We start from the raw sequence: 13,259 nt of genomic DNA on the forward strand, positions 1-13,259 counted from the left end.
AGATCATTATTGATCTTTCTCTTTCTATTTTGCTAATGTCTTTTCGTTCTCTTGTGTGGTAAATATTATATGTATGGTACGTAACATCTGTTTTTGTATATTAAAATGGTTTACAATTTTACATTTCTTTGCATTTAGCCTAAATATAAATTTTAAAATACATGTTTTACAGAACTTATGAGAGCATCGTAGCCAATTATGTTTTTACTGACCATTAATTTTAAGGAATATAGAACGTTAAGAATATTATTAACGTTAACAAAAACATTTTCTTTAAATAAGCATATAGAACTTTTGTATTATATATAATACTTGTTAAATTTATACCTCTAACAACTACAAATTGACATTCAATTAAATACCATTTTTTATGAGAAAAGCCCAACCTAGGAATATGCAAATATCATTTCTTACTAGCTTATCTTCCTTTCTTCCATGCATTTCTCATTTTTCTGGCATGGCTTCGTTTTTGATTATCTGTCCATTTTTTTCCTGTCCTTTTTACTGCAACATGGACCCTTGTTTTGGAGGTCCCTTCCATCTGTTTCAGGTAATTTGAATTTCATATTCCACAGCTTATCAAAGATTTTTTTATTTAATTTGTTTAGGTCCATCCTGATCATATGCCCAGAGAAATTTAACATTCTTTTCCTTATCGCTGTTTCTAGGTTTACTTGATTTTGGTAGATCACTATGTCAGACTTCAGTCTCTATCCTTCCTCTTCTTTCGATCTTGAGCAGTCTTTTGAAGTAGATTAGGTGTAATGCTTCAGATCCATATAATAATACTGGTCTTGCTACAGTTGTATAATATCTTAACTTCGTGATTTTAGAAATATTGTGCTTATTGTAGATGTCTGGCGATTAATTTAAGCTTCTACAGTTTTAATTTTCTATTTTTAATTGACGCTTTATCTATTCCTATTTTACGCATATTCTCTCCTAGGTACTTATAATGGTCAGTGACGGTTCCAGTATTTAGTTTCTTTGGTCTTTTCTGTGAATGATTTGATCTTCGTCATGACTGCCGTCTTGGTGTAGGTTATTTGTAGACCTGCTTTTTGGGCTATTCCTATTAATTCTTCTATCTCTGCTAGTGTGTCCTCCACTGATTCAGCTGAAAAATTCAGATCCACAGGCTAGGGATCTTATTTTGAATTTTCGTTTATGGATCCGATGTTCGCTTACGTATCATTCATTTTCCTAAAGGTTTTCATAGCTTTGTTCATAACCAACTTGAATAGGATCGGTGACAATCCATCATCACCTTGTCTTAACCATGTTATGGCTGGGAGAGGTTTGCTAATCACGTAAAATTTTTTTAAACTTTAGAGATTGTGTTTGTAAAAGTGAGATTAAAGTTTTATGGTCAACCTCCTATTCTCTCAAAGCTTTAAAAAGAGTTTCTCTGTTTACAAAAATATAAGCTTATTTATATTACGAATATTATAATAATATTACAAGCTTAGAATATTATGAATAAATTATATTAATATTAATAATATTTATTTATACCTTAAAAAATGTTACTTTCTGATCAGTAAATCGTTATGTTGCCCACTAGTACAATTATACATTCATTAACACGAGTTTTTATATTTTCTATCACTCGACGTCACATTCATAGAAATTCCAGTAGATTTGCCTCCAATTTTTTCTTTGACTTTCTTAGAGAATAGGAATCCCTGATACTTACTGTTATAATAGCCCTACAAGAAAAGATTACATTCTGTGAGATCCGATGATTTGCGGACCAAGGAATATCACCGTATCTAGAAATGTGGTTAGACAGATATTCATTGTTTGTCTAAGTTACTGGTCGTCTTATCTTATTAAAACCATATATCTGGTTGGATTGATTTCAGACTTCTCTGCTATTTGAGCGGACAAAAACTCTTTAAACATTCGAAAATTTTGCTTTGGCTTAACGGTAACAGAACTTATAAATAACTTATAACTATAATTCTCCTCAAAAAATTATGGAACAGTTGTACCGGAGGATATTTACTAAACTCTGTACAATGCAATAATTCTTAATACATTTCGTTTGAATCGTTTGTTGTCAAAAACATGATTTTTTTTTTTAGTTTTACATCCAAATAAGTGGAAATTTTATTTATCAGTCGTTAGTATATTGTGTGTAACGTCGTTGTTAATATTTTAAATAAATCACAAAATTATTTTCGTTAGCATGACTTAGTGCCTGTACCATTTTTAAATGAATGCATGTGTAGATTCTTACGAAAAATCTTCTGAACACTAATTTTTGACAAGTGAAATGAAAACGATTGACATGGGTAAATCGTTTGGAGCTTCGTAGCATTGCAGCTCTTAAGATGTGTGCCTTTGTTAATTAAGAGGGGTTTTTTTTCAACGATGAACCAATTTCATCAGAATTCTGCATCTACATATTACACCATGAAGTGACATTACTATATCACACAGATTGATATTGATAAGACGTCGAAACAACCTTTGTGCAGCAGTAAAATTACTAGCATATTTTGTAGAATATTTTAATCATAACGAACGTTCACCTTTCCTATGATCCTTCATAATTAAATAATAAAGAAAAAAGAATTAATTGTTACGGAATGCTGCCAACATACTCGAATGTAACAGAAAAAAACTTTGTTTTCATTCGCCCGTTTTAATATTTAAATAGTATATATGGTCCGAATCAATAATCAGTAATGATTTTCTCTCATATAAACTACAGTTTTTTGAATTAACAAAATAGAAAAAACAAACGAATGCGTTATTTAATAATTAATTTCGGGACAAACAAAATTAATGGGAATATTTCTATTTTTTTCTTGAATTTTTACGGGCATCGACTACTAAGGTCATTAGCCCTCGTCACGTTCTTAGAAAGAAATTAGTATCACCATCAGGATCGTCATATGTAAGGGTGTAAAGGGCCCTTACATTTTATTTAAAAGCATAAACTACACAGAACATTAAAACACAAATAACAAAGACTTGCACAACACTTACGGGGTGTAAAGGGTCCCGATATTAAAATTTGAGATAAAGTTCTCAAAAAACCATTAAATTAAAAATACAAGTTATCAATACCATATCTTCTTCTACCTGTCTCGATTTTTTTTTAATTTTAGCACCCTCGGGGCGACCAGAACCGCCGTTAAGCAGAATATCAGTCGCGCCAGGATGTCGTGGCAGTTGACTCTCCAAATAAACAGGCTACAGGCATGCATTGCACCCACCCATAGCCTCGCGCCCTCAGTCCACCCTTGAGGGTCCCCCATGCCATCATTGGACACACCCCGACTCATTGCTCTTGAATGCAGCCAAGCCAGGGTGGCCTAGGCAAGAGGGCTACCTCCCGTCACTATACGTGCCACGCTTCGAGACTCCCATATATGAATGAAACTACCTCTATTTCTATTATTACTATTATTTTATTATTTTCTATTATTATTATATTTCTATTATTTTTCCACAGACCCTTTTATGTCTCACTGCCAAGGTTGAACACACTAAACAGTATTCAGATATAGATGTCATTACATTATTATTATTATTTTTTTTTTATTTTTTATTTTTTTTTTTTTGAGGTTTTTAGGGGCATCGACTACTTTGGTCATTAGGCCCATCCCACTTAAAAAAAAAAAATAAAAAAAGAGTTCAATATTTCATTTTCATGTGTCAGAAAATGATCAAAATTTTACATTTTCCTATAACTTCTGATCCAACAAATTACTTCCTAGGCTTTCCTTTTGGCCATCCTTTCTTGCAACATTTTTCCATTCTGTGAACGGCTCAACTTCCGATGACAGTGTGTCTGAGGCCTCAGACATGGCATCGTCTTCTCTTTCTGATGCCAATGACGTTCGCCGGCTTACATCATGTGATGAAACCTTCATTGGTGTTGTTAACATCGTTGCTATTGAATCTAGACTAGCAAGCGATGCACTTTCCGCGGCTGATGAGCTGGATTCTATCTCTACAGCAGTGCTGGGTCCAGCCGAAATAGATGGTCTCGCTGAAGCTGTTCTTTGAGCTTTTGAAGGCCCCCATTGTTACAGTTTGTATATCGTCTACCTCTGGTGCTTTCTCAATAACGACTTGCACCTCAATTTCGATAGACTCGGATTTTCTAGTGACTATTTCCTTAGTTTTGTAACTACACGACGGAGTGATCTTTTCCTCGTTTCTAGACAAATCAAGATTTTTATTTACTACTTCAGGTGATGGTGTTATGATCGCAGGTTTAGCTAGTTTTTTTATGCTGCGCTGGTACGTTTCTTTTATCAACGATGTCAATGCGGGATTCAGCCTTCTCATGTTTAATGGTTCTGTGCGATAAGTCGACTCTATCTTAGCATCAATGATTTTTTCTATCATTGTTGCAAGGCTTGGTGCCATTGTATTAAGCAACTGATCCACGTTAATTTTGGTTGAAGAAGGGGCAGCAGCTGCTTCAGCATATGTGGTCGATTGTCGAAGTGTTCGTTGACTAACAATTTTCTTCGCTTCAGGATAACTAACCTTCTGAAGCGTTTTAACTTCCTGAATGGCCGTTTCAGATTTATAAACTGGGCAATTCCTGGATCGGCAGTTATTGTGCCCTTTACAATTAATACAGGTTGGAGGGTCTTTACATGGTTCACCCTCATGTATCTTCATTCCACATATGCAGATTTCCTGCGCTTCACATCTAGCTGCAGTGTGCCCGAAACGTTGACACTTGAAACATCGCATAGGCTGCAGAATAAACGCACGTACATCAAGCCGATGTATACCAGCACGCACCTTTTCAGGAAGGGTAGGCCTTTTAAATGTCAATACATGAGAGGCCGAAGGAAGAACTTCGCCATTTCTTCTCATTGTTAGTCTGCAACACTGAATCACTCCTTGACTCGACATTTCCTGTACTATTTCCTCTGCTGTACAGTTTAGAAGATAACGGCAAACAACTCCTCTGGATGTATTAAGGGTCCTATGTGGTTCCACTGATACCGCAAATTCACCGATCTTCTTCAATGCCTGGACTTTTTGACTGTCGTTAATGGTTTCAACGTGTAATCCGTTAAAGGTTTTACGAAAATATTTAACAGGTCCACCAGCACAATTAGTTATCTCTCTTGCGATCAAGAATGGACTAACTTTTTGGAAGTTTCCATTCTCCTTTGTAATAATTAAAAATCTTGGCTTATTTACGCTATATCCAAATAAACTTTTCTTTAAGTCTTTACTGATTCTATCAGCATCTTTCTTTATCTTATCAGATTCCTTACTTTTTTCCTCTTCGCTTGTGGCGAATCGGAGGTTTCTAAACGAGGGTGTTTACGTGCACCCTCTGCCACGTTTGTTTGTTCAGTATTCATGAACGTTTATCCCTTCTGTAGCAAGGCTAGCCGCCGGGGTACACCCCCACTCCAGGGCTACTAACCTTGGAGGTCCGATCCGGTACTCCGGTGGAACCGGCATATGTCCTGGCAGAGAGCGGATGCCCAGTCTCTGCACTGACTCCAGGCTCCTACTCACCGAAGCTTTCAGAGCTCCCATTCACCGACATACATAGGCACCATTGCTACATGTTTGCCATCGCAGGGGGCATGTAGACAACGGAAGGGTTTCCGTTACACCTGCAATAACATTGACCCTGGCCGCCACATCGCCAGCTCTAAGTTTGGTATATGTCCACTTCCTAATCAATAAATTGTTCATATCCTACATGGTAGCCGAAAAATCCAATCCATGTGAGGACCTGAATGTGGAAACAGGTCAAAAGAAAACCATATCTGAGGAATTTACTCGGAGCCCCGTTAGCCAATACATATGGAAAATATGCCAATACTTATGTACAATACATATAGATGTATTGTACATAAGTACGGCTGTTACCGCCCTGGACGTGGAACGTAGATGTGTTCCGGACGTGGGGATTACCTACCTCAGGGCATTATTATTTTTATTATTATTATTGCACCTCCTACCTCCTACCTCCTACCTCCTATTATTTTTATTGCTTTCGCAATACTCTACAACAAGCTAGGAGGAAAAAGCGAAGACTAAGGATCAGCGGCGGCTCTGAATATGACACCACAGTCAAGTGTTATTTAGAGGCAACGCGTCAGTTTAATAGGTCTATCAAGAGAGCCTAAAGGGATCATTGGGCCAGACTCTGCGAGGAGTTGGACAATGATCCCTGGAGCCAGGCATACAAAATCGTGCGTTTACCGATATTCAGCGAGCATCACGCCAGGGTCCAGTTCGACGAGTTATTTCCGTGCGAAAAAGAAGCGATTGTCACCTTACCTGATTCTGAGCCCAGGAGATTTACACCTGCCGAACTGAATTGTGCCATTGGCCAGCTTGGCAATAAAAGAAGCCCCGGCGTAGACAGAATTCCAGCTGCTATACTTAAAGGACTTTTTAAACAACGGCATTGGGAAATGACGGACATTGCCAGCCATGGACTAGAGAATGACTGCTATCCGCGGTGCTGGAGAGAAGCAAGAGTTGTTTTTCTCTCCAAGGGTGGAAAGGAACAAGAACAAGTTCGATACAGGCCGTTAAGCCTTTTAAATAATATGAGCAAGGTGATCGAGAAGATGCTTGCCGCAAGGATTATTGGAGAAATTGAGCAAGGAGTGGGGATTAGCCAAAAGCAATATGGGTTTTGGAAAGGTCGCTCCACAGTGATGGCCGCCAAGAAAGTAGTCTCCTGGATGACAGATGTAAGACGCGGCACCTGGCGGACGAGGGGTGTTCAATTGCTAGTCTCATTGGATATCAAGAATGCGTTTGGCTCCATTAAATGGAGCCATATACATGGAGCGCTATTAGCAAAAAGTGTTAGTCCATATTTGAGGAGGCAAGTAATGAGATACCTCTCTGATAGAACATGCAAGGTGGCAACGCAAGAAAGAGAAATCTAGATAGATATACATGGTGGAGTGCCCCAGGGCTCAGTTTTAGGCCCATTATTATGGGTCTTAACGTTTGATGAGATCTTAAATCTAGACTATCCTGCTGGGGTTGAAGTTATGGCCTATGCCGACGATTTGGTGGTCTTGGCGAGTGACAAGCATGAATTGGAGGCACAAGAAAAGGCCAATTTGGCATTGCAGATAATAAATGGTTGGCTATGTGAAAAGAATCTAACGCTAAATACTGGTAAATGTAATTTTATTACATTTACTGGCAGAAGGATCATCGAACGGCTAAATATCAAGGTCAATGAACAAGTAATAGCAGAAAAAGATAGATTAAAGTACTTGGGGGTCACCTTTCAGAGAAATTGGTGCATTTACGGAACACATGCGTGAGGTTTGCAATAGGGCTGATAAGATGACTAAATTTCTTAATATTATTATGACTTCTCAAAGAGCACCTAAAGCGTCTAAAAGGAGGGTTGTTGCGTCCTCGGTTATGTCGTCGATATTATATGCTGTCCCGGTATGGTAGCCTTCAGTACGGATAAAGAAGAACTTGGCACGCTTAGTTAGGACCCATAGGAGACTGTTGCTTGGCGTGGTTTCCGCGTACAGGACAGTCTCCTATGAGGCGTTATGGGTTTTATCAGGAGTGCCTCCGATCGACCTTATTATATATTTCAGAGTCGAAAGAGATCAAGGTGTTGAAGTTCATGAAGCGAGGCATAGGCTAATACAGAGATGGCAGGAGAGATGGAGCACAATAGGCCCTGGAGACAGGACCAGAAGGCTAATCCACAATCTAAGGAACTGGATATATAGAAAACACGGTGAAACAAACTTTTACACGTCACAGTATTTTACAGGACACGGTAGTTTTAATTACTATCTGCATAGAGTCGGTAGAAGGGAAACTGCATCCTGTATGTACTGTGACTGTGATGATGATATCGAACATACTTTCACTGTGTGTCATAAATGGAGGGAAGAGACAGACGGTATTGACCTGTCATCTGATGGTACTGGCAGACTAATCAATAGCATGATAAACAGTGAAGAAACTTGGAAAAAAGTTGAGTTGGTCATCAAAAGAATACTTATGCAGAAAAACAACGATGAGAGGAGACTAGGATTTTAAACTTTAGCATAGCGCAGGGTGGACAGCCTCAGTGGTGAGGGCTGACATGCCGAGGTGTGTCGGTTCCGATGATCCACTGGGGACTCCTAAGGGTTTTTTCGTTAGGTTAATATCAAGATCTGAGAAGTCCCAATCGCCACGTCACGACAATACATGGTATTGACGTGGCGATATACGGATGGGGCAAAAGAACTCAAAAGAACTGACCGGTGGGCCGACCTGCCATGCCGGACTTATAGCCGGTAGGTGGGAAGGCCCATTAGAGTAGAACAGGCATTCCCCTGGGTGGCGCAATACCAACCAGTCGGACCGGCCTAGGGGAGTAGAGTTCAAAAAAAAAAGAAAAAAAAAGGGCATTATTATTGTTATTATTATTATTACGCGTACATATTCAGATAATGAGATATAAGATTAATTAAGTTAATTTATCGTTTACTTTTTATTTATTACAAAGAAATTAAATTGTTGAAAATTAAAACTTATTTTCAATGGTACTTTATAAAATATAAATAATTTTGACAAAATAAAAAAGATTGTAATTTAAGATTTTATATTAAATTATTCACAGCTGTCCGAAAATGATTATTCTTAGATTTTTTTTAATTAAAATAATCTGAATTATTATATATAATTAATTGTTTATGAATAATAACATATCTAACTTTATGTTATTAATTAACTATTTTAAAGTTTTAATTTTAATTAATTAAAATGAATGCATTCGTACAACTCGTTTGTTGTATCAAGAAGCTCGGCTTTGTGTGTTAATGTAGCGGCTATATTTGCACTAGTTTTAGTTAAAGAAGAAATTAAAAGTAGAGTTTAAAATAGTAAATAATTAAATTAGAGTAAATTCGTGCATCCAATTTTGTTTTCTTATTTAATAACAATTCCCCTGTCTGTTGTTCACTCACTCTTTCTCAAGCGCTCACTCGCTCTACTGCTTGAGAATCAAATCTTCTTCCTTTTCCTGTTTAGCCTCCGGTAACTACCGTTTAGATAATTCTTCAGAGGATGATATGTATGAGTGTAAATGAAGTGTAGTATTGTACATTCTCAGTTCGACCGTTCCTGAGATGTGTGGTTAATTGAAACCCAACCACCAAAGAACACCGGTATCCACGATCTAGTATTCAAATCCGTGTAAAAATAACTGGCTTTACTAGGACTTGAACGCTGTAATTCTCGACTTTCCAAATCAGCTGATTGGGGAAGACGCGTTTACCACTAGACCAACCCGGTGGGTTTTGAGAATCAAATCTAGCTACCTTGTATCTTAAAAAAGTCTTCTTTCTTTACCTAAGAACCTCTAACCAAATATTAACAGTTAAAAATTATTTGTTTTACAATGATAATTATGTAAAACATAATACAAAAATATTATTTAATTATTTAATAGTTATTAGGGCTTCACGTTTTCATATGAGAAGCGCACATTCTATATTTTAAAACAAGAATAATGTAATTGATAACCTGATTACTGAATTATGATTTAAACTGAGTTATTTATGTATAACTGAATTACTTATGTTATACAAATAGTAATTCAACAGCAAGGAAAAAATGAAAAAAGTAATCTAAGATTAAAATAGATGAAATCAAATTAAAACTAAACAATTTTTCATTCATATTGAATGGAGAAAATATTTGCAACTAGTAAATATTTTAAGATATTTAAATGTACTAATACTTTAAGAAATATTTAAATATTAAAAACAGTTTTTGGGGAAAAAATTTAATGAAAAGCTCAAATTTAAAATGGTGTTTATTTTTCAGACGATTAGGACATTCCTACCTGAAATGAGGAAAAACAAGGAAGGTCACATCGTAGCCATTGCTTCTATGTCATCATTTACTGGATTAGCATACAGTTCAGCGTACGTTGCTTGTAAATGGGCCATAAGAGGTATACACATACAAATATAAATATATTAAATTGTTAATTGCGTTAAAAATATGTTTAAATTTAAATTATTTTCGTACGTTAATTTCAATTGAATTAACAAAAATAAATTTCTGTTTTTTTAACGCTTTTATTTATAGTCGCATCAAAAATTACAGTCATTAGCGACTACTGTACACTATCATGTAGTATTATATAAAGCAACAAAAATCATAAAGAACAAAAATAAACAATAAAGATATAGGAACAATAAATAACAAACATAGACAAATGACAACAATAAATACAAAATAAAATAAATAAATCAGACAAAAAATCACTAAATCCTATTCTTCATTTCACTGTAGGAGAGGAACCGCAACAAACGTTTTGTACCTTCCTTCTGGTTTAATAGAAATTTCAAATCCGAACCCAGGTCTAAGTTTTGTCGGATGGTTCCAAAGATTGGGCAATCAACGAGCAGTCGGTACACGGACCATTTGACCTTGCAAGCCTCACAGCTCTTCAGAGGAGAGCCAAGTAGGTGAGAGCGGGTAAGCCTGGTGTGTCCAATCCTTAGCCGAGTTAAGATAATTTGGTCTCTTCTGTTGCTCGGGGTTGGAGGTTTCTCGAGCAGATTCTCCCGGATGTTGTGTAATGCCGTGGGAGGGCTCAGCAGCAAGAATCTATTCCACTGAACCCACAATAAATTTCTTAATTCAACCCATAAGCATTTTATTTTGTGTATTTATATCCTACTCACAAAAAAATGAACCGAGTACGATAATTACTTTTTATTTTGTAGAAAAATAATAATTTTCTCTGGAGGCCTTCAATATTTCCTTCTACATAATATCAGTGGATGATTATTTAAATAAAAATTAATTGTTCAAAATGATAATTTGAAGATATTAAAAATTATATTTTTTATTTCACTTCATTTCATTTCAGCTCTGATCATTAGAAAATATTAATTTGTTCTATCACAATAATTTACAGACTGGAGTCATTATGAAAATATTAAAAATGTTTTAACTCAAGCTTTCGAAAGATTTTTTGGAGAAAAAAATCATGAATTAAACAATAATGTATATTTAGCGTGTCAGAAAACCTTTATGTACTCTAATTATTTATTACTTAATTTCACCTTAACTTTTCAATCCTTAACACTACCTTCTCACACTTGATTTTTTTTTCATGTGAGCCTATTTTATGTAGACCTAACCATATTTTAAATGCAAATAAAAATAATAATACAAGATAACGTTAATTTAATAATAATAATGATAATCACAATAATAATAACACAGATTCATTAGCATAAAAAGTAAGTGCTACTCATTTCTTTAAATTTGGACTTTAATAATTTGGTGAAAAATTGAGGAATTTCTTACCATCAATTCACCACATAAATTTGTAACTTGTACGTTAAAATCTTAAGGAATATGAAATCTAATCAGCAAATGAAAAATGCCATATCTGAACGGGTTTCGATCACGAGACATTCGGATGACAGGCTGAAACATTACTACTCCACCACGGAGGTCTTCAATTGGTTAAGTAGTGTGATTGAATTTAGCACTGATTTTAAAAAATTTGAAATTTAAAAACGAAATAAATATCCTTACTTTTTAGTGCATCCTCCAAGTTATTAATCCAAATACATGCTGATACACATAAATATAAGTAAACAAACAGAATTTACACCGCATTTTTTCAATGTTTCATTAATCTATGAGTCAAAATATAAGATAAAAAAGTTAAAATCATATTTATCACTGTTACAACAACACGTCCCTCTTATTATAGTAACTAGTATACCATATAACTCGTTTAAGGAAAAGTAAAGACAATTACGTAGGTAACAGTCTAATATATAAATTTTTAATGAATTTTTTAGGTAAAGCTTCATCATTTTCTTAATAACCTTGATATTTAATTATATAATTATTCAATATAGGTATATGGAAAACATACATTATACAATTAATGTAGATGTATTTAGATTTATAGATATTTACACATTTAAAGATTATACAACTGGATATCTCTTTAAAATACCCGCTTACTAAGTTAGGCAATCCTAAAGTGATACCCAGTTTCGTTTCTACATTATGGAAAGGAAGTATGTGCAACTCAAAGTGCAGTGATCAGTTTACAAAATCTATTTAGTAATCATCATACCATTATGATCATGTGACGAGTTAAACAATAAGTAGCATGTTTAGCTCATGGTCGAGTTTCTTCATTGCAGTGATGTACTCATGCTTAAAACAACACCGCATTTATCTGGATCTTGAAGTATTTGGATCGCTATGAAGTTGTAGCGATTTGCTATGATTTCAAATTGACAGCCAATAATTTAAAGCTGTACAAATAAAAAAAGTGGTTTTTTTCTCAAAATTGCAATCTATTTCGTAACAGTTCCAAAAAAAAAATAATAATATATCAATTTTAACATATTAAAATATTATTAAAGTCACACGAATAATTTTTGTGAAAGTTTAAAAAATTGTATTCGTGATTACCATTTTTTTTTTTTCATTCGAAGTAGTCTGGTTTCAATTTGTGCATAAGATTTTATTTAGCAAAACAGTGGTTGTAATTTATTTCTAAAATTATTAATAATTCTATACTGAATCAGTAAACAGAAGTAAGCAAAAAGAGTATGGAAGCTTAACGTTGAATAAATGCCAGAATAACGGTAATTAAAAACTATTTTGTACATGGCTAGTAAACATATAATCTCTAACAAGATAAATGTATATAAAAAAAAATAAATTTTAGATTTTGAATAAAAAAACGGATTTGAGTAATGTATATAGGATTATCTCATTAACAAACGGAAAAATATTAGACCATGTTCTACAAGTGAAATTAAAGATACAGTTTAAATATTTATTGGTCCGGAAACGAGTCGTTTTCGAGTTATAGCTTGCGAAAGAATTTTCCCTAATTTCTGCTCCTACGGTTAAATGTTGCTATACTGAAATTTTTTGATTTTACATTAAGAGAAAAAATTTATACTTTAAAATTATCTGAAAAATTGAAACAGATTTCAGAACTGTAATAATTTTTAACAAAATTAATGGAAAACAGAAAATTGATTACTTAAAGGATTATTTTTTTTGTTTACGTAAAAAACTTCATTCAAATGTCAGTAAACAAACGCAATTTTGCAACAAAATATTTAAAGAATTTTTTTAAATCTGAGAAATTCTTAGTAACATATACTTTAATAAAGAGTGTACAGAACTACTTGTTTTAATAAATTTGAGTTTTATTAAAAACAAACAGTCCGAAATCTGGAAAAAATACTATGTTATAATTTTGA

At 34.5% G+C, this 13,259-nt stretch overlaps 1 protein-coding gene and 1 long non-coding RNA gene across 3 annotated transcripts in view; one reads left to right on the forward strand and one right to left on the reverse strand.

Moving 5' to 3' along the window:
• Nucleotides 1-13,259, reverse strand: part of LOC142323861 (uncharacterized) — a 255,933-nt gene that overhangs the window by 201,725 nt on the left and 40,949 nt on the right. The window lies entirely within an intron of this gene.
• Nucleotides 1-13,259, forward strand: part of LOC142323859 (estradiol 17-beta-dehydrogenase 11-like) — a 79,575-nt gene that overhangs the window by 52,413 nt on the left and 13,903 nt on the right. For both annotated transcript variants that reach the window (XM_075364158.1, XM_075364157.1), the window contains exon 4: nucleotides 9,820-9,949. In XM_075364158.1, coding sequence (XP_075220273.1) covers nucleotides 9,820-9,949 — 130 coding nt within the window. The remainder of the gene's footprint in view (nucleotides 1-9,819; nucleotides 9,950-13,259) is intronic.

Source organism: Lycorma delicatula, chromosome 4 (genome assembly GCF_047948215.1).
Source record: "Lycorma delicatula isolate Av1 chromosome 4, ASM4794821v1, whole genome shotgun sequence".
NCBI classification, from domain to species: Eukaryota; Metazoa; Arthropoda; class Insecta; order Hemiptera; family Fulgoridae; genus Lycorma; species Lycorma delicatula.